The 25,705-nt window shown below is 52.3% G+C and overlaps 3 protein-coding genes and 1 pseudogene across 3 annotated transcripts; 3 read left to right on the top strand and 1 right to left on the bottom strand.

Moving 5' to 3' along the window:
• Positions 1–11,965: 11,965 nt before the first annotated feature.
• LOC142302236 (high mobility group protein B1 pseudogene) lies at positions 11,966–13,240 on the bottom strand (annotated as a pseudogene).
• Positions 13,241–13,562: 322 nt separating this feature from the next.
• Positions 13,563–14,204, top strand: LOC142300999 (histone H1.3-like). Its single transcript, XM_075342019.1, has one exon. It carries the CDS (start codon positions 13,563–13,565, stop codon positions 14,202–14,204), a length of 642 nt encoding a protein of 213 aa, XP_075198134.1.
• Positions 14,205–17,167: 2,963 nt separating this feature from the next.
• LOC142301000 (histone H3) lies at positions 17,168–17,578 on the top strand. The gene has a single exon (XM_075342020.1). The coding sequence runs from the start codon at positions 17,168–17,170 to the stop codon at positions 17,576–17,578; it is 411 nt and encodes a 136-aa protein (XP_075198135.1).
• A 3,495-nt stretch (positions 17,579–21,073) lies between these two features.
• LOC142301001 (histone H4) lies at positions 21,074–21,385 on the top strand. The gene has a single exon (XM_075342022.1). It carries the CDS (start codon positions 21,074–21,076, stop codon positions 21,383–21,385), a length of 312 nt encoding a protein of 103 aa, XP_075198137.1.
• The last annotated feature ends 4,320 nt before the right edge of the window (positions 21,386–25,705 follow it).

A 25,705-nucleotide genomic window follows, 5' to 3' on the forward strand; every position in this document is an offset into this window, starting at 1 on the left:
AGAGGCGGCTGTGCTCCTGTGTGGTCTGTACAGCTCTATATTATTATTATTATTATTATTTATTATTATAGCGCCATTTATTCCATGGCGCTTTACAAGTGAAAGAGGGTATACGTACAACAATCATTAACAGTACATAACAGACTGGTACAGGAGGAGAGAGGACCCTGCCCGCGAGGGCTCACAGTCTACAGGGAATGGGTGATGGTACAATAGGTGAGGACAGAGCTGGTTGCGCAGTGGTCTACTGGGCTGAGGGCTATTGTAGGTTGTAGGCTTGTTGGAAGAGGTGGGTCTTGAGGTTCCTCTTGAAGCTTTCCACGGTAGTGGAGAGTCTGATGTGCTGAGGTAGAGCGTTCCAGAGTATGGGGGATGCACGGGAGAAATCTTGTACACGATTGTGGGAAGAGGAGATAAGAGAGGAGCAGAGAAGGAGATCTTGTGAGGATCTAAGGTTGCGTGCAGGTAGGTACTGGGAGACTAGGTCACAGATGTAGGGAGGAGACAGGTTGTGCATGGCTTTGTATGTCATGGTTAATGTTTTGAACTGGAGTCGTTGGGCGATGGGAAGCCAGTGAAGGGATTGGCAGAGTGGCGAGGCTGGGGAGTAGCGAGGGGAGAGGTGGATTAAGCGGGCTGCAGAGTTTAGGATAGATTGGAGGGGTGCAAGAGTGTTGGAAGGGAGGCCAGAGAGCAGGAGGTTGCAGTAGTCGAGGCGGGAGATGATGAGGGCATGCACTAATGTTTTTGAAGATTCTTGGTTAAGGAAAGCACGGATCCGGGAGATATTTTTGAGTTGTAATCGGCATGAGTTGAAGAGGGCTTGGATGTGTGGCTTGAAGGATAGAGCAGAGTCGAGGGTTACTCCAAGGCAACGAGCTTGTGAGACTGGGGTGAGTGAGCAACCATCAAGTTTGATGGAAAGGCTTGTTGGAGGAGGTGAGTGAGGAGGAGGAAAGACAATAAACTCTGTTTTGTCCATGTTAAGTTTTAGGAATCGTGCAGAGAAGAAGGATGAAATAGCAGACAGACATTGTGGTATTTTGGTTAGTAGAGAGGTAATGTCAGGTCCAGAGAGGTAGATCTGTGTGTCATCGGCATAGAGATGATACTGGAAGCCGTGGGACTCTATGAGCTGTCCCAAGCCGAAGGTATAGATGGAGAACAGCAGGAGTCCAAGAACTGAGCCTTGAGGGACACCGACAGATAGAGGCGGCCGTGCTCATGTGTGGTCTGTACAGCGCTATATAGAGGCGGCTGTGCTCCTGTTTGGTCTGTACAGCTCTATATAGAGGCGGCTGTGCTCCTGTGTGCTCTGTACAGCTCTATATAGAGGCGGCTGTGCTCTGTGTGGTCTGTACAGCTCTATATAGAGGCTGCTGTGCTCTGTGTGGTATGTACAGCTCTATATAGAGGCGGCCGTGCTCCTGTGTGGTCTGTACAGCTCTATATAGAGGCGGCCGTGCTCCTGTGTGGTCTGTACAGCTCTATATAGAGGCGGCCGTGCTCCTGTGTGGTCTGTACAGCTCTATATAGAGGCGGCCGTGCTCCTGTGTGGTCTGTACAGCTCTATATAGAGGCGGCTGTGCTCCTGTGTGGTATGTACAGCGCTATATAGAGGCGGCCGTGCTCCTGTGTGGTCTTTACAGCGCTATATAGAGGCGGCCGTGCTCCTGTGTGGTCTGTACAGCTCTATATAGAGGCGGCTGTGCTCTGTGTGGTCTGTACAGCGCTATATAAAGGCGGCTGTGCTCTGTGTGGTCTGTACAGCGCTATATAGAGGCGGCTGTGCTCCTGTGTTGTCTGTACAGCTAAATATAGAGGCGGCTGTGCTCCTGTGCCGTCTGTACAGCGCTATATAGAGGCGGCTGTGCTCCTGTGTGGCATGTACAGCTCTATATAGAGGCGGCTGTGCTTCTGTGTGGTCTGTACAGCGCTATATAGAGGCGGCTGTGCTCCTGTGTGGTCTGTACAGCTCTATATAGAGGCGGCTGTGCTCCTGTGTGGTCTGTACAGCTCTATATAGAGGCGGCTGTGCTCCTGTGTGGTCTGTACAGCGCTATATAGAGGCGGCTGTGCTCCTGTGTGGTCTGTACAGCTCTATATAGAGGCGGCTGTGCTTCTGTGTGGTCTGTACAGCTCTATATAGAGGCGGCTGTGCTCCTGTGTGGTCTGTACAGCGCTATATAGAGGCGGCTGTGCTCCTGTGTGGTCTGTACAGCTCTATATAGAGGCGGCTGTGCTCCTGTGTGGTCTGTACAGCGCTATGTAGAGGCGGCTGTGCTCCTGTGTGGTCTGTACAGCGCTATATAGAGGCGGCCGTGCTCATGTGTGGTCTGTACAGCGCTATATAGAGGCGGCTGTGCTCCTGTGTGTTCTGTACAGCTCTATATAGAGGCGGCTGTGCTCCTGTGTGCTCTGTACAGCTCTATATAGAGGCGGCTGTGCTCTGTGTGGTCTGTACAGCTCTATATAGAGGCTGCTGTGCTCTGTGTGGTATGTACAGCTCTATATAGAGGCGGCCGTGCTCCTGTGTGGTCTGTACAGCTCTATATAGAGGCGGCCGTGCTCCTGTGTGGTCTGTACAGCTCTATATAGAGGCGGCCGTGCTCCTGTGTGGTCTGTACAGCTCTATATAGAGGCGGCCGTGCTCCTGTGTGGTCTGTACAGCTCTATATAGAGGCGGCTGTGCTCCTGTGTGGTATGTACAGCGCTATATAGAGGCGGCCGTGCTCCTGTGTGGTCTTTACAGCGCTATATAGAGGCGGCCGTGCTCCTGTGTGGTCTGTACAGCTCTATATAGAGGCGGCTGTGCTCTGTGTGGTCTGTACAGCGCTATATAAAGGCGGCTGTGCTCTGTGTGGTCTGTACAGCGCTATATAGAGGCGGCTGTGCTCCTGTGTTGTCTGTACAGCTAAATATAGAGGCGGCTGTGCTCCTGTGCCGTCTGTACAGCGCTATATAGAGGCGGCTGTGCTCCTGTGTGGCATGTACAGCTCTATATAGAGGCGGCTGTGCTTCTGTGTGGTCTGTACAGCGCTATATAGAGGCGGCTGTGCTCCTGTGTGGTCTGTACAGCTCTATATAGAGGCGGCTGTGCTCCTGTGTGGTCTGTACAGCGCTATATAGAGGCGGCTGTGCGCCTGTGTGGTCTGTACAGCGCTATATAGAGGCTGCTGTGCTCTGTGTGGTCTGTACAGCTCTATATAGAGGCGGCTGTGCTCTGTGTGGCCTGTACAGCTCTATATAGAGGCGGCTGTGCTCTGTGTGGTCTGTACAGCGCTATATAGAGGCGGCTGTGCTCCTGTGTGGTCTGTACAGCGCTATATAGAGGCGGCTGTGCTCCTGTGCGGTCTGTACAGCGCTATATAGAGGCGGCTGTGCTCCTGTGCGGTCTGTACAGCGCTATATAGAGGCGGCCGTGCTCTGTACAGCGCTATATAGAGGCGGCTGTGCTCCTGTGTGGTCTGTACAGCTCTATATAGAGGCGGCCGTGCTCCTGTGTGGTCTGTACAGCGCTATATAGAGGCGGCTGTGCTCCTGTGTGGTCTGTACAGCGCTATATAGAGGCGGCTGTGCTCTGTGTGCTCTGTACAGCTCTATATAGAGGCGGCTGTGCTTTTGTGTGCTCTGTACAGCGCTATATAGAGGCGGCCGTGCTCCTGTGTGGTCTGTACAGCGCTATATAGAGGCGGCTGTGCTCCTGTGTGGTCTGTACAGCGCTATATAGAGGCGGCCGTGCTCCTGTGTGGTCTGTACAGCGCTATATAGAGGCGGCTGTGCTCCTGTGTGGTCTGTACAGCTCTATATAGAGGCGGCTGTGCTCTGTGTGGTCTGTACAGCGCTATATAGAGGCGGCCGTGCTCCTGTGTGGTCTGTACAGCTCTATATAGAGGCGGCTGTGCTCCTGTGTGGTCTGTACAGCTCTATATAGAGGCGGCTGTGCTTCTGTGTGGTCTGTACAGCTCTATAGAGTGGCGGCTGTGCTCCTGTGTGGTCTGTACAGCGCTATATAGAGGCGGCTGTGCTCCTGTGTGGTCTGTACAGCTCTATATAGAGGCGGCTGTGCTCCTGTGTGGTCTGTACAGCGCTATGTAGAGGCGGCTGTGCTCCTGTGTGGTCTGTACAGCGCTATATAGAGGCGGCCGTGCTCCTGTGTGGTCTGTACAGCGCTATATAGAGGCGGCTGTGCTCCTGTGTGGTCTGTACAGCGCTATATAGAGGCGGCTGTGCTCCTGTGTGGTCTGTACAGCTCTATATAGAGGCGGCTGTGCTCCTGTGTGGTCTGTACAGCGCTATATAGAGGCGGCTGTGCTCCTGTGTGCTCTGTACAGCTCTATATAGAGGCGGCCGTGCTTCTGTGTGGTCTGTACAGCGCTATATAGAGGCGGCTGTGCTCCTGTGTGGTCTGTACAGCTCTATATAGAGGCGGCTGTGCTCCTGTGTGGTCTGTACAGCTCTATATAGAGGCGGCTGTGCTCCTGTGTGGTCTGTACAGCGCTATATAGAGGCGGCTGTGCTCTGTACAGCTCTATATAGAGGCGGCTGTGCTCCTGTGTGGTCTGTACAGCGCTATATAGAGGCGGCTGTGCTCCTGTGTGGTCTGTACAGCGCTATGTAGAGGCGGCTGTGCTCCTGTGTGGTCTGTACAGCGCTATATAGAGGCGGCTGTGCTCCTGTGTGGTCTGTACAGCTCTATATAGAGGCGGCTGTGCTTCTGTGTGGTCTGTACAGCTCTATATAGAGGCGGCTGTGCTCTGTGTGGCCTGTACAGCTCTATATAGAGGCGGCTGTGCTCTGTGTGGTCTGTACAGCGCTATATAGAGGCGGCTGTGCTCCTGTGTGGTCTGTACAGCGCTATATAGAGGCGGCTGTGCTCCTGTGCGGTCTGTACAGCGCTATATAGAGGCGGCTGTGCTCCTGTGCGGTCTGTACAGCGCTATATAGAGGCGGCCGTGCTCTGTACAGCGCTATATAGAGGCGGCTGTGCTCCTGTGTGGTCTGTACAGCTCTATATAGAGGCGGCTGTGCTTTTGTGTGCTCTGTACAGCGCTATATAGAGGCGGCCGTGCTCCTGTGTGGTCTGTACAGCGCTATATAGAGGCGGCTGTGCTCCTGTGTGGTCTGTACAGCGCTATATAGAGGCGGCTGTGCTCTGTGTGCTCTGTACAGCTCTATATAGAGGCGGCTGTGCTTTTGTGTGCTCTGTACAGCGCTATATAGAGGCGGCCGTGCTCCTGTGTGGTCTGTACAGCGCTATATAGAGGCGGCTGTGCTCCTGTGTGGTCTGTACAGCGCTATATAGAGGCGGCCGTGCTCCTGTGTGGTCTGTACAGCGCTATATAGAGGCGGCTGTGCTCCTGTGTGGTCTGTACAGCTCTATATAGAGGCGGCTGTGCTCTGTGTGCTCTGTACAGCGCTATATAGAGGCGGCTGTGCTCCTGTGTGGTCTGTACAGCTCTATATAGAGGCGGCTGTGCTTCTGTGTGGTCTGTACAGCTCTATAGAGTGGCGGCTGTGCTCCTGTGTGGTCTGTACAGCGCTATATAGAGGCGGCTGTGCTCCTGTGTGGTCTGTACAGCTCTATATAGAGGCGGCTGTGCTCCTGTGTGGTCTGTACAGCGCTATGTAGAGGCGGCTGTGCTCCTGTGTGGTCTGTACAGCGCTATATAGAGGCGGCCGTGCTCCTGTGTGGTCTGTACAGCGCTATATAGAGGCGGCTGTGCTCCTGTGTGGTCTGTACAGCGCTATATAGAGGCGGCTGTGCTCCTGTGTGGTCTGTACAGCTCTATATAGAGGCGGCTGTGCTCCTGTGTGGTCTGTACAGCGCTATATAGAGGAGGCTGTGCTCCTGTGTGCTCTGTACAGCTCTATATAGAGGCGGCCGTGCTTCTGTGTGGTCTGTACAGCGCTATATAGAGGCGGCTGTGCTCCTGTGTGGTCTGTACAGCTCTATATAGAGGCGGCTGTGCTCCTGTGTGGTCTGTACAGCTCTATATAGAGGCGGCTGTGCTCCTGTGTGGTCTGTACAGCGCTATATAGAGGCGGCTGTGCTCTGTACAGCTCTATATAGAGGCGGCTGTGCTCCTGTGTGGTCTGTACAGCGCTATATAGAGGCGGCTGTGCTCCTGTGTGGTCTGTACAGCGCTATGTAGAGGCGGCTGTGCTCCTGTGTGGTCTGTACAGCGCTATATAGAGGCGGCTGTGCTCCTGTGTGGTCTGTACAGCTCTATATAGAGGCGGCTGTGCTTCTGTGTGGTCTGTACAGCTCTATAGAGTGGCGGCTGTGCTCCTGTGTGGTCTGTACAGCGCTATATAGAGGCGGCTGTGCTCCTGTGTGGTCTGTACAGCTCTATATAGAGGCGGCTGTGCTCCTGTGTGGTCTGTACAGCGCTATGTAGAGGCGGCTGTGCTCCTGTGTGGTCTGTACAGCGCTATATAGAGGCGGCCGTGCTCCTGTGTGGTCTGTACAGCGCTATATAGAGGCGGCTGTGCTCCTGTGTGGTCTGTACAGCGCTATATAGAGGCGGCTGTGCTCCTGTGTGGTCTGTACAGCTCTATATAGAGGCGGCTGTGCTCCTGTGTGGTCTGTACAGCGCTATATAGAGGCGGCTGTGCTCCTGTGTGCTCTGTACAGCTCTATATAGAGGCGGCCGTGCTTCTGTGTGGTCTGTACAGCGCTATATAGAGGCGGCTGTGCTCCTGTGTGGTCTGTACAGCTCTATATAGAGGCGGCTGTGCTCCTGTGTGGTCTGTACAGCTCTATATAGAGGCGGCTGTGCTCCTGTGTGGTCTGTACAGCGCTATATAGAGGCGGCTGTGCTCTGTACAGCTCTATATAGAGGCCGCTGTGCTCCTGTGTGGTCTGTACAGCGCTATATAGAGGCGGCTGTGCTCCTGTGTGGTCTGTACAGCGCTATGTAGAGGCGGCTGTGCTCCTGTGTGGTCTGTACAGCGCTATATAGAGGCGGCCGTGCTCCTGTGTGGTCTGTACAGCGCTATATAGAGGCGGCTGTGCTCCTGTGTGGTCTGTACAGCGCTATATAGAGGCGGCTGTGCTCCTGTGTGGTCTGTACAGCTCTATATAGAGGCGGCTGTGCTCCTGTGTGGTCTGTACAGCGCTATATAGAGGCGGCTGTGCTCCTGTGTGCTCTGTACAGCTCTATATAGAGGCGGCTGTGCTCCTGTGTGGTCTGTACAGCGCTATATAGAGGCGGCTGTGCTCCTGTGTGCTCTGTACAGCTCTATATAGAGGCGGCTGTGCTCTGTGTGGTCTGTACAGCTCTATATAGAGGCGGCCGTGCTCCTGTGTGGTCTGTACAGCTCTATATAGAGGCGGCTGTGCTCCTGTGTGGTCTGTACAGCGCTATATAGAGGCGGCTGTGCTCCTGTGTGCTCTGTACAGCTCTATATAGAGGCGGCTGTGCTCTGTGTGGTCTGTACAGCTCTATATAGAGGCGGCCGTGCTCTGTGTGGTATGAACAGCTCTATATAGAGGCGGCTGTGCTCCTGTGTGGTATGTACAGCGCTTTATAGAGGCGGCCGTGCTCCTGTGTGCTCTGTACAGCTCTATATAGAGGCGGCTGTGCTCCTGTGTGGTATGTACAGCGCTATATAGAGGCGGCCGTGCTCCCGTGTGGTCTGTACAGCGCTATATAGAGGCGGCCGTGCTCCTGTGTGGTCTGTACAGCTCTATATAGAGGCGGCTGTGCTCTGTGTGGTCTGTACAGCGCTATATAGAGGCGGCTGTGCTCCTGTGTGGTCTGTACAGCGCTATATAGAGGCGGCTGTGCTCTGTGTGGTCTGTACAGCGCTATATAGAGGCAGCTCTGCTCTGTGTGGTCTGTACAGCGCTATATAGAGGCGGCTGTGCTCCTGTGTGGTCTGTACAGCGCTATATAGAGGCGGCTGTGCTCCTGTGCCGTCTGTACAGCGCTATATAGAGGCGGCTGTGCTCCTGTGTGGTCTGTACAGCTCTATATAGAGGCGGCTGTGCTTCTGTGTGGTCTGTACAGCGCTATATAGAGGCGGCTGTGCTCCTGTGTGGTATGTACAGCGCTTTATAGAGGCGGCCGTGCTCCTGTGTGGTCTGTACAGCTCTATATAGAGGCGGCTGTGCTCCTGTGTGGTATGTACAGCGCTATATAGAGGCGGCCGTGCTTCCGTGTGGTCTGTACAGCGCTATATAGAGGCGGCCGTGCTCCTGTGTGGTCTGTACAGCTCTATATAGAGGCGGCTGTGCTCTGTGTGGTCTGTACAGCGCTATATAGAGGCGGCTGTGCTCCTGTGTGGTCTGTACAGCGCTATATATAGGCTGCTGTGCTCTGTGTGGTCTGTACAGCTCTATATAGAGGCGGCTGTGCTCTGTGTGGTCTGTACAGCTCTATATAGAGGCGGCTGTGCTCTGTGTGGTCTGTACAGCGCTATATAGAGGCGGCTGTGCTCCTGTGTGGTCTGTACAGCGCTATATAGAGGCGGCTGTGCTCCTGTGCGGTCTGTACAGCGCTATATAGAGGCGGCTGTGCTCCTGTGCGGTCTGTACAGCGCTATATAGAGGCGGCCGTGCTCTGTACAGCGCTATATAGAGGCGGCTGTGCTCCTGTGTGGTCTGTACAGCTCTATATAGAGGCGGCTGTGCTTTTGTGTGCTCTGTACAGCGCTATATAGAGGCGGCGGTGCTCCTGTGTGGTCTGTACAGCGCTATATAGAGGCGGCTGTGCTCTGTGTGGTCTGTACAGCTCTATATAGAGGCGGCCGTGCTCCTGTGTGGTCTGTACAGCTCTATATAGAGGCGGCCGTGCTCCTGTGTGGTCTGTACAGCTCTATATAGAGGCGGCCGTGCTCCTGTGTGGTCTGTACACCTCTATATAGAGGCGGCTGTGCTCCTGTGTGGTATGTACAGCGCTATATAGAGGCGGCCGTGCTCCTGTGTGGTCTGTACAGCGCTATATAGAGGCGGCCGTGCTCCTGTGTGGTCTGTACAGCTCTATATAGAGGCGGCTGTGCTCTGTGTGGTCTGTACAGCGCTATATAAAGGTGGCTGTGCTCTGTGTGGTCTGTACAGCGCTATATAGAGGCGGCTGTGCTCCTGTGTTGTCTGTACAGCTAAATATAGAGGCGGCTGTGCTCCTGTGCCGTCTGTACAGCGCTATATAGAGGCTGCTGTGCTCCTGTGTGGTCTGTACAGCTCTATATAGAGGCGGCTGTGCTCCTGTGTGGTCTGTACAGCGCTATATAGAGGCGGCTGTGCTCCTGTGTGGTCTGTACAGCGCTATATAGAGGCTGCTGTGCTCTGTGTGGTCTGTACAGCTCTATATAGAGGCGGCTGTGCTCTGTGTGGCCTGTACAGCTCTATATAGAGGCGGCTGTGCTCTGTGTGGTCTGTACAGCGCTATATAGAGGCGGCTGTGCTCCTGTGTGGTCTGTACAGCGCTATATAGAGGCGGCTGTGCTCCTGTGCGGTCTGTACAGCGCTATATAGAGGCGGCTGTGCTCCTGTGCGGTCTGTACAGCGCTATATAGAGGCGGCCGTGCTCTGTACAGCGCTATATAGAGGCGGCTGTGCTCCTGTGTGGTCTGTACAGCTCTATATAGAGGCGGCTGTGCTTTTGTGTGCTCTGTACAGCGCTATATAGAGGCGGCTGTGCTCCTGTGTGGTCTGTACAGCGCTATATAGAGGCGGCTGTGCTCCTGTGTGGTCTGTACAGCGCTATATAGAGGCGGCTGTGCTCCTGTGTGGTCTGTACAGCTCTATATAGAGGCGGCTGTGCTTCTGTGTGGTCTGTACAGCTCTATATAGTGGCGGCTGTGCTCCTGTGTGGTCTGTACAGCGCTATATAGAGGCGGCCGTGCTCCTGTGTGGTCTGTACTGCTCTATATAGAGGCGGCTGTGCTCCTGTGTGGTCTGTACAGCGCTATATAGAGGCGGCTGTGCTCCTGTGTGGTCTGTACAGCTCTATATAGAGGCGGCTGTGCTCCTGTGTGGTCTGTACAGCGCTATATAGAGGCGGCCGTGCTCCTGTGTGGTCTGTACAGCGCTATATAGAGGCGGCTGTGCTCCTGTGTGGTCTGTACAGCGCTATATAGAGGCGGCTGTGCTCCTGTGTGGTCTGTACAGCTCTATATAGAGGCGGCTGTGCTCCTGTGTGGTCTGTACAGCGCTATATAGAGGCGGCTGTGCTCCTGTGTGCTCTGTACAGCTCTATATAGATTCGGCTGTGCTCCTGTGTGGTCTGTACAGCGCTATATAGAGGCGGCTGTGCTCCTGTGTGCTCTGTACAGCGCTATATAGAGGCGGCTGTTCTCCTGTGTGGTCTGTACAGCTCTATATAGAGGCGGCCGTGCTTCTGTGTGGTCTGTACAGCGCTATATAGAGGCGGCTGTGCTCCTGTGTGGTCTGTACAGCGCTATATAGAGGCGGCTGTGCTTCTGTGTGGTCTGTACAGCTCTATATAGAAGCGGCTGTGCTCCTGTGTGGTCTGTACAGCTCTATATAGAGGCGGCTGTGCTCCTGTGTGGTCTGTACAGCGCTATATAGAGGCGGCTGTGCTCCTGTGTGGTCTGTACAGCTCTATATAGAGGCGGCTGTGCTCCTGTGTGGTATGTACAGCGCTATATAGAGGCGGCTGTGCTCCTGTGTGGTCTGTACAGCGCTATATAGAGGCGGCTGTGCTCCTGTGTGGTCTGTACAGCGCTGTATAGAGGCGCGATACTTGGTTCGATATGGGGTATAACAGTGGAGAAACAGGGATGATATATTGCCCCTCACCTATAGAAGTGAATGGGCTTTGTGTTATACAGATTTAGGCCGGTCTCTTGTGAATTTATAGTAAATGCTGATGTTAGTGACTGCTGGTGATAAATATAATGTATTTATTATCGTCACTTACTGCTGCAGATTCTTACATTGCACTGCATGGGGTCTGTGTCCGCATAAGTAATGACTGGGAGCGACATCCATTGCCTATTGGTCGCTGGTGCTGCTTTTAGCAGCGTTATTGGCTGTGTTCGGCCGTGGTTACTGTTTCCCCGTTGCTCCGCTTTGGTAGCCAGCAGTGTCCGTCATGTCATGGATCGGAGGCTGATTGGTGGACTGAAGGGAGGAAGCAGGAGCCGCTCCCCGCTGTAGCGATCATGCCCTGTAATATTGTTACCTGCATCATATGTAACATCATGTAACTAGACAAGCTGCCACATACCCCTGATGAATCTGGGCAGCAATCAACAATTCAGATAAAACGCGTAGAGCGCGTACAGGATAGAGAGCACAGGCACTAGAGATACAATGATCTACCGCTCAGTACATTGCACAGGGCTTATTAGCAGTAGAGCTGCGGGGAATTGTCACCGTTCATCTCCCAGCAGGTCCACGTGGTCTGATATCACTGCCTGAGTTTAGTAGAAATGTTCACTCTTGTGGCTGGAGAGAATGGGATGTATAGCCTGTTTTTTTGCGACTGGTATCATTAGTCTACTCAGTCACTGACTAGAATGGTGTAATAATCACTTGAGCATGTCATAGATAAGATAATTGACTAACCATTGTTCCCGCTCAGATCTATTGATCTATCAGCATTATATGATCTGTTCAATTATCACTCTCCTATAATAGAGGAATCAGCGCCTTATGCATTCAGTCTGCTCTAGTGGTAAATAATGGCAGATAATAAAGCCTTTGCATTATGTATAGTGGATGAGTAGATTATATTTAGGCAGCAGTTTGCACTTCACATTTTTTTATCTTAGTGATTTCCATAATTGGACATAATAGGAATTTATTTTAAATGATCAAATAAAGGTTAATTTTTAACTCCAAAATAATAATAAATATAATAATAATAATAATAATAAATCTGTGAAATAATTAAATTATTTTTGGAGGACACATTTATTAAACGTTCAGTGAATGGGAAGTACAGGGGGTTAAAGATATATAGACAAATGAAAACAGACTGAGGGAGATTGCTCATTCATCCTCTTCTTCGTCTTCATCATCCTCCTCTCTTGCACTTTTCAGGCTCAGCAGGGACTTCTTTTGCTCTATCTAGTTTGCCTTTGTACAGATACAGCGCCATATCCTTGCACGTCTTCAGTTTGGATGTTTTCTTCTCTTAAGGCTCCTTGTTCTCTGATAAAATGTTATTCCACATCTCTCCTAATTTCTTTGCCTCGTCCCCAATGGTCAGACCTGGCTGCTGCCCTCTGATTTCAGGACGGAAGTTGGAGCAAAACAAAAAGAAAACAGAGGGAGCATTTGGGTCATTTTTCTTTACTGTTTCTCCTCTGGTGGCATGTAAGCTTTCATTTCACTTTCATAACGACATTTTCCCTGCTTTGGAGCAGACAAAGTCTTCCCCTGTTCCCAGCACTAACTGGAGAATTTTACATGTTCAGATTTGCATCTGGATGATTTTCCTTCTGCTCTTCTCTGCAAGTCTGTACAAAGTAGACATAGGAGGACACTATATTGTAAACACTGCTGTATATACTTACATACTGCTGTATACAGTATACCCGGTACAGACTGTACACTCTGCAATATTATTATGGACACTTACAAGGCTATTAATCAGTGCTGAATATATTGTACATACTTCTGTATACATTATACACTGTATACATTGCACACCATGTTCAGTTATATACACTACACAGTACTGTACATATTGTATACACTGTATATACTGTACACCTTAATCTATTATTATGGACACTTATAATGCTGTTGATTGGTGGTGATTGTGCAGCATGTACAGCGGTGCTCTGTGTGTGGATTCTGCATTTTGTGTCTCCGCTTCTTTTGAAGCCATCGCCTGAGCACAGCTCTTTCCTCCATTACAGGACTCAGAGATAAAAGCTTCACAGAGGATAAGACACAATATTGTGCCGGAGATCGCACTCATCCTCCTCCGGGTGTGATCCACTAATGTGGGACGTGTCCTCCCCCCAATACTCTGCACACACGGGATAGATTTATATTCCAGCTCCGGGAGGTGCAGGCAGCGGAGGCCATCGCCTGTGTTACCCTTCTGGGCTGTCAGCAGCTCCAGGTCGCCCCCACATCGTACAATCCGCTTTCTGCACGATATATATTGTAGTGAAGATCCCTGTGGTGGTGACAAGACCCGGGAATAGGAGGACGAGCTCCCGCAGCAGGTTTATCTTCCCGGACACTCAGTGATGAGCAGATCGGGAGGACGGCGGCGCTGATCCCGGGATCCTCTGCGCTCTTTTCCGGCATCTCTGGCAGTGACGGCCACACACGCTCCGCGGAGATGATGGCGGAGGAGAAGTGATGGCGGAAGCTCCTCACCCGTCCGGCTGTAGCCGATAATATAGAGCTTTTATCCCGGGCAGGGAAGCACAAGAGGAGAGCGGAGCTTCACTGGGTTCAGCCGGGAGAAGGCGGGGCCTGTGCTCAGTGGCAGCCAATAGAAGCTCAGAACGGTGCAGCTCAGCAGCCAATCAGTGCGCAGTAAGACTGTATATATAACAGGCGCCTCCAGCTCTGGCCTCAGTATTTTTCTCTCAGGAGATTTCTGTGTGTATTTCCCGCTCACACGATGGCAGAGACCGCACCGGCCGCTCCTCCTCCCGCCGAACCGGCCGCCAAATCTAAGAAGGCGCCGAAGAAATCGGGGGCCGCCAAGAAAAGCAGCAAATCCTCCGGTCCCAGCGCCTCCGAGCTGATCATGAAAGCCGTGTCCGCCTCCAAGGAGCGCAGTGGGGTGTCTCTGGCCGCCCTGAAGAAGCTTCTGTCTGCCGGAGGATACGATGTGGAGAGGAATAACAGCCGCCTGAAGCTGGCCATCAAGGCTCTGGTCAACAAGGGCTCCCTGCTCCAGGTGAAGGGCAGCGGCGCCTCCGGGTCCTTCAAGCTGAACAAGAAGCAGGAGACGAAGGACAAGGCGGCCAAGAAGAAGCCAGCAGCTGCGGCCAAGCCTAAGAAGCCGGCAGCCAAGAAAGCGGCCAAATCTCCGAAGAAGCCCAAGAAGGCTCCGGCCGCGGCCAAGAAAAGCCCGAAAAAGACCAAGAAGCCCGCAGCACCCGCCAAGAAAGCGGCAAAGAGCCCCAAGAAGCCGAAGGCCGCTCCAAAGCCCAAGAAGGTGACGAAGAGTCCGGCTAAGAAGGCGGCAAAACCCAAAGCTGCCAAGAGTCCGGCTAAGAAGGCGACTAAAGCCAAGAAGCCCGCGGCCAAGAAATAAGCGGGAGCCGGTCTGTCCTACCACAAAGGCTCTTCTCAGAGCCACCACCTTGTCCTGCAGAGCTGTACGATCAGTGTCTCCACCTTGTCCTGCAGAGCTGTATGATCAGTGCCACCACCTTGTCCTGCAGAGCTGTATAATCAGTGCCACCACCTTGTCCTGCAGAGCTGTACGATCAGTGTCACCACCTTGTTCTGCAGAGCTGTATGATCAGTGCCACCACCTTGTCCTGCAGAGCTGTATGATCAGAGCCACCACCTTGTCCTGCAGAGCTGTATGATCAGTGTCACCACCTTGTCCTGCAGAGCTGTATGATCAGTGCCACCACCTTGTCCTGCAGAACTGTATGATCAGTGTCACCACCTTGTCCTGCAGAGCTGTATGATCAGTGTCATTCTTGTCCTGCAGAGCTGTATGATCAGTGCCACCACCTTGTCCTGCAGAACTGTATGATCAGTGTCACCACCTTGTCCTGCAGAGCTGTATGATCAGTGTCATTCTTGTCCTGCAGAGCTGTATGATCAGAGCCACCACCTTGTCCTGCAGAGCTGTATGATCAGTGTCACCACCTTGTCCTGCAGAGCTGTATGATCAGTGTCACCGCCTTGTCCTGCAGAACTGTATAATCAGTGCCGCCACCTTGTCCTGCAGAGCTGTATGATCAGTGCCACCACCTTGTCCTGCAGAGCTGTATGATCAGTGCCACCACCTTGTCCTGCAGAGCTGTATGATCAGTGCCACCACCTTGTCCTGCAGAGCTGTATGATCAGAGCCACCACCTTGTCCTGCAGAGCTGTATGATCAGTGTCACCACCTTATCCTGCAGAGCTGTATGATCAGTGTCACCACCTTATCCTGCAGAGCTGTGTGATCAGTGTCACCACCTTATCCCGCAGAGCTGTATGATCAGTGCCACCACCTTGTCCTGCAGAGCTGTATGATCAGTGTCACCAGCTTGTCCTGCAGAGCTGTATGATCAGTCACCACCTTGTCCTGCAGAGCTGTATGATCAGTGCCACCACCTTGTCCTGCAGAGCTGTATGATCAGTGCCACCACCTTGTCCTGCAGAGCTGTATGATCAGTGTCACCACCTTGTTCTGCAGAGCTGTACGATCAGTGTCACCACCTTGTTCTGCAGAGCTGTATGATCAGTGCCACCACCTTGTCCTGCAGAGCTGTATGATCAGAGTCACCACCTTGTCCTGCAGAGCTGTATGATCAGTGCCACCACCTTGTCCTGCAGAGCTGTATGATCAGTGTCACCACCTTGTTCTGCAGAGCTGTACGATCAGTGTCACCACCTTGTTCTGCAGAGCTGTATGATCAGTGCCACCACCTTGTCCTGCAGAGCTGTATGATCAGAGCCACCACCTTGTCCTGCAGAGCTGTATGATCAGTGCCACCACCTTGTCCTGCAGAACTGTATGATCAGTGTCACCACCTTGTCCTGCAGAGCTGTATGATCAGTGTCATTCTTGTCCTGCAGAGCTGTATGATCAGAGCCACCACCTTGTCCTGCAGAGCTGTATGATCAGTGTCACCACCTTGTCCTGCAGAGCTGTATGATCAGTGTCACCACCTTGTCCTGCAGAACTGTATAATCAGTGCCGCCACCTTGTCCTGCAGAGCTGTATGATCAGTGCCACCACCTTGTCCTGCAGAGCTGTATGATCAGTGCCACCACCTTGTCCTGCAGAGCTGTATGATCAGTGCCACCACCTTGTCCTGCAGAGCTGTATGATCAGAGCCACAACCTTGTCCTGCAGAGCTGTATGATCAGTGTCACCACCTTATCCTGCAGAGCTGTATGATCAGTGTCACCACCTTATCCTGCAGAGCTGTGTGATCAGTGTCACCACCTTATCCCGCAGAGCTGTATGATCAGTGCCACCACCTTGTCCTGCAGAGCTGTATGATCAGTGTCACCAGCTTGTCCTGCAGAGCTGTATGATCAGTCACCACCTTGTCCTGCAGAGCTGTATGATCAGTGTCACCACCTTATCCTGCAGAGCTGTATGATCAGTGCCACCACCTTATCCTGCAGCGCTGTATGATCAGTGTCACCACCTTATCCTGCAGAGCTGTGTGATCAGTGTCACCACCTTATCCCGCAGAGCTGTATGATCAGTGCCACCACCTTGTCCTGCAGAGCTGTATGATCAGTGTCACCACCTTGTCCTGCAGAGCTGTATGATCAGTGTCACCACCTTGTCCTGCAGAGCTGTATGATCAGTGTCACCACCTTGTCCTGCAGAGCTGTATGATCAGTGCCACCACCTTGTCCTGCAGAGCTGTATGATCAGTGACACCACCTTGTCCTGCAGAGCTGTATGATTAGTGCCACCACCTTGTCCTGCAGAGCTGTATGATCAGTGCCACCACCTTGTCCTGCAGAGCTGTATGATTAGTGCCATTCTTGTCCTGCAGAGCTGTGTGATCAGTGCTACTTCTTGTCCCCCTATGATCAGTGTTGTATTTCTCGCTATGTAGATCTCCGCGGTGATCTCGTGTACAGGGGACAGTAGATGGTTGTTGCCGGGGGATGTAGTGATTATGCGGGAGCTGCACTGTACAGCGCTGTGTGCGGGGAGATGGAGCTGCAGTTACATCCTGAGCCGCGAGTAGCCGGGATGTGACATCTGTGTATGAGCGGCGGTAAATGTGAGCTGCTGATCGCATCATGGGAGGTGACAGGTGCAGGAGTGCTGAGGGGGAGAGACACAGGCAGGGTTACAACAGGGGCGGGGTTACCGAGGGCTATTCTGAAGGGCGGAGCTTCTTCTGAAGAATGATTAGTCAGAGACATAGGATAATTATTGGCTGTATAACTTTCTTTTGTGTGACGTAACCAATAGGGTGTAGGGGGCGTGTTTCTCACAGACCAATGAGGACGCGCACAGGAGGATAAATACTCTGCTCCCGGTACGGCTCTCATCATTTCTGTTCTCCTTTGCACAGAATTATGGCCAGAACTAAGCAGACCGCCCGTAAATCCACCGGAGGGAAAGCTCCCCGCAAGCAGCTGGCCACTAAGGCCGCCAGGAAGAGCGCTCCCGCCACCGGCGGAGTGAAGAAGCCGCATCGCTACCGGCCGGGGACAGTCGCTCTCCGGGAGATCCGCCGCTACCAGAAATCCACCGAGCTGTTGATCCGGAAGCTTCCCTTCCAGCGCCTGGTGAGAGAGATCGCCCAGGACTTCAAGACCGATCTGCGCTTCCAGAGCTCGGCCGTCATGGCCCTGCAGGAGGCCAGCGAGGCTTATCTGGTGGGGCTGTTCGAGGACACCAACCTGTGTGCCATCCACGCCAAGAGGGTCACCATCATGCCCAAAGACATCCAGCTGGCTCGCCGCATCCGCGGGGAGAGGGCGTAGATCTGTCCCGCACCCCCGAGCACAACACAAAGGCTCTTTTCAGAGCCACCAAATCCTCCCTCAGACGAGCTGATTCCCGGCCTCTGATTCTGCCTCAAGCGCGGTCTCTGCTGAGTTTCCTGTTGCTTATTTTCTCTGCTCCGTCAGCACAAGCCGCAGTGTCCGCCTGGATCTGGATTATCGCACCGGTGGTTTTTTTTACTATCTGTCCTTTTACTTGGAGCGGCTCATTGTGTGGCGCCCCCTTATTGTGAGGGGTGTTGGAGCTTTATTTCATGCCCATAGGCTCCATTGTTCTTATCCTCTAGATCGATCTATTCTTACACTGGTTCTTCTCAGGCGCCACTGATCCTGGAGACGCTACAATCCCTGCTGTGTCGGGTGCAGTGATCGGATTGTGTGACGCTGGAGCAGGAGATGCTGTGGTTACTTCTTGCGGCTCCGGTCCCGTCAGGATCATAGCGATCAGTGACGGACGGAGGAAGGTTCCGCTGCGATGTTCATGCGCCTTGTGATGCGGTTATTGGGATCCGGTGTCTGATGTCGGGAGCTGTGAGATCTGAAGATGTCGCAGAGGGATCCTCACTCCAGGTCGCTGTTCTGCTTGCAGAATATCTGCAGGTTGTGCGGAGATTGTATCGGGCTGTGATTTCGCTCTGCTCAAATAGTGCCGTGTTTGTAATTTAGTTAAGACTCGTGAGAAAGATAAAGAACAAACTTCATCCTCTGCAGATCGCACAGATCTGTGTCGGGTGCTGGAAATCGGCGGATTGTAGAAATCTCAGCAGAACGTCCCCCCTGAGGCCGCGTGTTACACGATGGAGACAAAGAGCGGGAGGAGCTATCGGGCACTGAGCGGGAACTTCAAAATTCGGTTTTCAGCCAATCATCACTTTGCAGCAAGTTTCTTGTCCCGCCCACAGGCTGCTCCGAGTTACAGGCACCACGTGGTCTGTCTTATTAACCCTTCAGTGTCCGGTGTTTCTCGCCATCGTTTTCAGTTACCACAATCATTTCCTATTTCCTCAGAAGTGAGAACTGATCCGAGACTCCGCTCCTGCAGTCACTGCTTCCTCCATGTTATACGGGGCATTACCGGTCACTGCAGAGCGGGGGCAGAGTGACGGGCCCCGGGTGCACAGCGCCGTGTAGACTGCGGGGTTTATAGCGCTGTATGGAGATCTGTAGTATGGGGGAGATACAGAGGAGAAAAGCTGCTGATATGATGCCAGAGAGAAGGCAACCAATGAGCTGCAGGGGGCGGAGTTGGTTCCGTTTCCCTTAGTCACATGTTTTGTCACCCAATAGAGCAGCGATGTGACAGCAGTGTCATTTGCATGGCCGGGCTATAAATACGGCCGCTCTGGGAGGAGCAGGATCATTATTCTCTCTCCAGTGAAGAGATCTTTTCCTCTCATCATGCCTGATCCCGCCAAGTCCGCCCCAGCGCCCAAGAAGGGCTCCAAGAAAGCCGTGACCAAGACTCAGAAGAAGGACGGCAAGAAGCGGAGGAAGAGCCGGAGGGAGAGCTATGCCATCTACGTGTACAAGGTGCTGAAGCAGGTGCACCCCGACACCGGCATCTCCTCCAAGGCCATGGGCATCATGAACTGCTTCGTCGGTGACATCTTCGAGCGCATCGCAGGGGAAGCCTCCCGCCTGGCGCACTACAACAAGCGCCACACCATCACCTCCCGGGAGATCCAGACCGCCGTGCGCCTGCTGCTGCCCGGAGAGCTGGCCAAGCACGCCGTGTCCGAGGGCACCAAGGCCGTCACCAAGTACACCAGCGCCAAGTGATCACCACCGCTGCTCCACACCACAAAGGCTCTTCTAGGAGCCACCACATTTTCTACAGCAGAGCTCTATACTGGACGGTCTCAGTTTCTGGCTGTCGCAGTGATTGGAGCAGATTCTCTGCGCTGCGATGGTCGCTACAGATGAGGTTTGTGGCTGGAGGATTTCGGTGAGGATCGTGTGTATATGGGGGGATGGAGCTGCCCGGGGACTTGTTACCTCCAGCGGCTTCCGCTCTGTAGTGACCGGGAAAGTATATGGAGGTATATACTGCACTGGGGATATATAGCAATGTACGGGAGGATACAGCGCTATATGGAGCTGTGCGATATCTGCCCGCAAAAAAGATATGTACATATCTGTAATGCAGCACATGGGGAGTGCGGGGGGATGAGGCTGCTCCGTGCAGTGACATAATCTTACTGGTTTATCTGGGGCTGTGATTTGCAGTCACTGATCTGATATCGGCTCCTATACGGTAATATGGAAATATAAAGCGCTATATGGAGGTAGAAGGTACAATATCAGCATTATAGAGCACTATATGGGGAGATACAGCCCTACACGTCACGGAGTAATATTAATGAGGGGACATGGCACAATGTTATCAGGCGGTGAGGAGACAAAGCCCAGCTCCCCAGTAATGCCTGAGTGCAGTCATGTGTGGAGCACGGATAGTTACTGCCGAGACTAACTGCAAAGAGGAGAAATCAGCTCCACAAAAATATTTATTGATGCATAAAAAAAAAATCTCCATCCATATCGGCAATGTCTACACTGCTGCGTTTCTGGTGCATCAATCAGTTTTAGTCATGATATTTAAAATGGCGTCAGAGGTCAATATAAATAGTCACTAACTGAGCTTCAGTGATCTCATGTAGATCACCACAAAGAGGAGTATATGGCGGTATACAGCACACATCACTAGATGAGGGTATATAGTAGTAAAGTGTGTATGGGGAATATACAGCACCATATGATCGTATACATCACTATGTGGAGACAATACATCGCTATATGCGAATATACAGCAGTGTATGGGGTTTGCTGGATTGAAGGTCAGAGGTCAGTATAAATAATGACTAACAGCTCCAGGGATCTTATTCATATAGATTGCCTCAAACAGAAGTATATGGCGGTATACAGGACTGCATTTGGGGTATGCAGCGATATATGGCGGTATACAGATCTATATCGAGATTACTGTACTATATTGGGTATACAGCTCTGTATGGGGCAGCACAATATAGGAAGTATAGTGCACTATATGGATGACGATTATACAGCACCATATGGTGACATCCAGCATTATACGGGACTATACAATGCTATATGGTAGTGTACAGCAGTAATATGGGGCTTTATGGCTCTATATGGTGGTTTTATCGCAGTATATGGAGATATTCACAATAATATTAGAATATACAGAGCTATAGAGAGTTTATTGGAATAAAGGTTATGTCTATATTTAACATTAACACTGTAGATGCGGGAAAATAAACGGACAATGAGCGGGAAATTCAAAATCTCCAACAGTTTTGCGCTCAGTCAATCAGCAGAGGAGGGGCGGAGTCGATAATACAAATTTTCCGCCCCTGAACGCGTCATCATTCTTGTTCTCTTCCTGGTCCTCCCTCGCTCTATATAAAGGAGGACTGTGCGCTCGTCAGCCATAGGTTTCTGCTGACTACGTGGAAGATGTCTGGACGCGGCAAAGGAGGGAAAGGTCTGGGGAAGGGCGGCGCCAAGCGGCACAGGAAGGTTCTCCGGGACAACATCCAGGGCATCACCAAGCCCGCCATCCGCCGTCTCGCCCGCAGAGGAGGCGTCAAGCGCATCTCCGGCCTCATCTATGAGGAGACTCGCGGCGTCCTGAAAGTCTTCCTGGAGAACGTGATCCGTGACGCCGTCACCTACACCGAGCACGCCAAGAGGAAGACCGTCACCGCCATGGACGTGGTGTACGCGCTCAAGCGCCAGGGCCGCACTCTCTACGGCTTCGGAGGTTAATGCTTTTGACCCCCCACAACGAAAACACAAAGGCTCTTTTAAGAGCCACCCACAGTCTCTGAGAAAAAGCTATAGATCCTGCTGCGGAGAGGGGCGGGAGATCAGCGCTGCGCTCGATCACTGTAGTCTGCGCTGCTTTAGGGGCGGCTGGAAACATCGCGGGCACTAAGGAGTTGACGTAGACAGGCCTGCTTAGCGCTGATTGGCTGCGCATCGAATAATTCCCTGACTGGCTGCTTTTCTCTCGCTCTTTGTTCTGTGAGATGAGATCCTCGGTGTCAGGCGGGAGGGCTCCGGCTCAGAGTGAAGATTAAATATATAGGTTGTATTCAGCACTATATGGTGATTTATATTGTTAGGGGGCATCCAGCATTATATGGAGGTGCAGAGCACTTTTATGAGTAGAAAGCCCTGTATGGACGTTATACAGCGCTCTATGGCGGTGCAGAGCTCTATTGCAGTCCCGAAAAAAAATGCGTTAAAATGCGACAGTCTAATCTCCCCGCTGTACTGTATACTCCATAATGTGCTGTAGATCTAAAGTGTTGGATCCTTCCATATAGTGGTGTATACGTCCACAAAGTACAGTATAACCCGTGCAGTGCCTATACACCATCCATAGTGCTGTATACTTCCATATACTGCTGTAAACTGTCATATTGTGCTGTTTATCATCTATAAAAAGCTTTAGATCTCTTTATAGTGCTGTGTTCTCCTTCCATACACCACTGTATACTCCATGTGGAGCCGCTTATACTTTCTCCATAGTGGTGTAATCCCTCCAGTCTTAAATTTTTATTCTGCTCTAAAGGCGGCTGGATTCATCACGGGTACTTAGCTGTTAACACCGAGCATCTGTGGAAGGAATTGTGTGGGCGGAGCCAGAATCGTACAATGCGCTGATTGGCTGAGCTCTGAATTTGAAATCCCCGCACAATGGCTGAGTTTCCCGCTCTCTGTCCTCTGCGCCCCGCGGTGTCAGGGGGGGTCTGGGGCTGAGTGACTGTCTCTTCTGTAGGTTTATATTCAGCGCTATATGGAGGCTTATAATGGGGTCTGTGCAGCATAAAGAGAACTGAGCAGCGACTCCGCATACAGCAAATGTGAACACGTCCAATCCCCGCAGAATCCACAGAAGAATCCAGCGCCTCTGGAAGAGCCAAGATGTCTGCAAACCCCGAGTGTATGAAGTGTGAGCGGCGCCGCTGCTGTATGGAGAGAGGAGGTCAGGGCAGCGCAGGAGGCGGCTTGTCGCGGCTGATGGGAGCTCAGGAATCCACAAGCGTCTCCATTATTATCCCGTATATTCCATACAGCAGTGACGCCGCTCACATCTCATGTGCTCAGTGTTTAGATGCAGTAATGGGATTTACTATCACACATTGTCTGCAGTGATTGTATATAGATCCAGTGTGAGCGGCAGTGTCCGTGCGCCACACTGCACATGGGTAATGAGGTCATCAGGAGCCGCTGGCAGAGGAGCAGCATCTGCCCACATTATACCCATCTAATGGCCGACACCCATCACCGGCCCCAACTACCCGGAGAAAGACCATAACAGCGGCTGACTCAGCGCCTCCCACTACAGATATGAAGGGTGGGGGAGGGGATCGTGTATAAAGGACCGGAGCAGAGAAACCCATATTATAAACATTAGTGCCACCTATACCCACTGCTCCACCCTTCTCATACAAAGTACACTGCCTGTTACTATATTCCTGCCTAAACTCAAGCATTATCCAGACAATAGATAAGCGGCGCCAGCTCCTGTGAGGACGGGGGTCAGCTCCTGTGAGGACGGGGCCAGCTCCTGTGAGGACGGGGCCAGCTCCTGTGAGGACGGGGTCAGCTCCTGTGAGGACGGGGCCAGCTCCTGTGAGGACGGGGCCAGCTCCTGTGAGGACGGGGCCAGCTCCTGTGAGGACGGGGCCAGCTCCTGTGAGGACGGGGTCAGCTCCTGTGAGGACGGCGCCAGCTCCTGTGAGGACGGCGCCAGCTCCTGTGAGGACGGCGCCAGCTCCTGTGAGGACGGCGCCAGCTCCTGTGAGGACGGGGCCAGCTCCTGTGAGGACGGGGCCAGCTCCTGTGAGGACGGGGCCAGCTCCTGTGAGGACGGGGCCAGCTCCTGTGAGGACGGGGCCAGCTCCTGTGAGGACGGGGCCAGCTCCTGTGAGGACGGGGCCAGCTCCTGTGAGGACGGGGTGGTGGCTCTTAGAAGAGCCTTTGTGTTGTGGAGGATGCGGGATCAGCGGCGTCACTTGCCCTTCTTGCTGCTCTCCGTCTTCTTGGGCAGCAGCACGGCCTGGATGTTGGGCAGGACGCCTCCCTGGGCGATGGTCACCCCACCCAGCAGCCTGTTCAGCTCCTCGTCATTGCGCACGGCCAGCTGCAGGTGCCGGGGGATGATGCGGGTCTTCTTGTTGTCCCGGGCGGCATTGCCGGCCAATTCCAGGATCTCAGCGGTCAGATACTCCAGCACAGCGGCCAGATAGACCGGAGCGCCGGCGCCCACCCTCTCGGCGTAGTTGCCCTTGCGGAGAAGCCTGTGCACACGACCGACCGGGAACTGCAGTCCTGCCCGGGATGAGCGGGTCTTGGCCTTAGCTCGGGTCTTCCCTCCTTGTTTGCCGCGTCCAGACATAATTGTTCCAGATAAGAAATAAGAAAGCAACTAATGACGAGAACAGCTACTACCGACATATATAGGCTGATGCTCCGCCCTCCTCTCCTGTCATTGCACAGATCTGAAGCGGGCAATGGAAATCAGACTTGTGGAAACACCAATGAGCTGCAGGGGGCGGAGCTTATTACGGCTCTATTGGTTACATGACTTTCTCAACTAAATAGAACGATGTCTGTTTGAATCACTTATAACCTCATATAACGCTGTATCCTCGCCATATAGTGCTGCATACGCCATATAGTGCTGCATGGTGTGTAATTTTCTGCTATAAATAGGTTGGCAAAGAGGCAATAAAAAACAGTGCTATATACCGCCATGTAGTGCTGTATACCTAAATATAGTGCTGTATATTCACATATAATGGTATAGACCTTTAGGCTAGTGCTGTATATTCACATATAGTGCTATTAACCCAATATAGGGAAGAATCCCTCCCTATAGTCCTGTGCACCCTATACAGTACAGAATCCCTCCATATAGTGCTGTACATTCTTTATAGTGCAGAATCCCTTCCTATAGCGCTGTGCATCCTATGCAGTATAGAATCCCTCCATATAGTGCTGTGCATCCTATGCAGTATAGAATCCCTCCATATATTGCTATGCACGCTATAGAGTGCAAAATACTAGTGATGGTGCATCACAGCGCCCATGCTGCAAGGCGAAGCCCCCAAGGCTCCAGGCATCACCACCCCTCTGACACAACACCACCACAACAGCGACCAGCGCACAGTGAGAGGAGCTGCACTCACCTCCCACTGGCTCCCATATGTGAACTGGGAGCAAAAAAAAAGGCTGACCCCTCTTGCAGTCTCCTGCTGATTAAAATCACCTGTGCCAAATGGCTGAAGTGCAGATCCAAGAAAAAAGCAGAGGGGGATAGAATATTGTATAACAAACTATGACATACTATGCTGTTGCTGCAGCAGTGGTTAGTGCACAGTGCCGCACTAACGTGTGTTATACAGCATTTTATCCCCCTTTGTTTTTTGCTTGGATCTGCACTCCCCCCATTTGGCACAGGTGTTTTTAATCAGCAGGAGACTGCAAGAGGGGTCAGCCTTTTTTTTGCTCCCAGTTCACATATGGGAGCCAGTGGGAGGTGAGTGCGCAGCTCCTCTCACTGTCTGTTGGTACTGTGTATTGGCCGCTGTTGTGGTGGTGTCGTGTCAGTGGGGCGGTGCGGCCTGGAGTCTTGGGGGCTTCGCCTTGCAGCTTAGGTGCTGTGAGGCACCAGGTCGCCTGCCCTGCTGGCGCTTTGTTGCTGCAGCGGTGGTCAGTGCACAGTGCCGCACTACAAATTTTAGAATACGGACCCACTCAAGAGGTTCACCGTGACGTGGCAGTGGGCTTAATACAATCTGAGCAGAATGGTAACAAAGAACCTCATGTTCTCTTTAATTTTTTGCCTAGCGGCTTTAGATCATTGTATTTTTTGGGATGTGCGATCCATGTCTTCTTCTTCATAGTGTGTTAATGGCAAGATTCAAGACAGCTTCAAAGGCAGTTTGCAGTAAGTCTTATTCAAGAGAAGAACTTACAATAGTGAGGAGCACATCGCTGCTACTGAAAGGGCCGGCATACTTCCAGCTTCATGATGGGGAGACACACCTCACACATATATTTTATTAATAAGGC

The sequence above is a fragment of the Anomaloglossus baeobatrachus genome, chromosome 4 (genome assembly GCF_048569485.1).
Source record: "Anomaloglossus baeobatrachus isolate aAnoBae1 chromosome 4, aAnoBae1.hap1, whole genome shotgun sequence".
Taxonomy (NCBI): Eukaryota; Metazoa; Chordata; class Amphibia; order Anura; family Aromobatidae; genus Anomaloglossus; species Anomaloglossus baeobatrachus.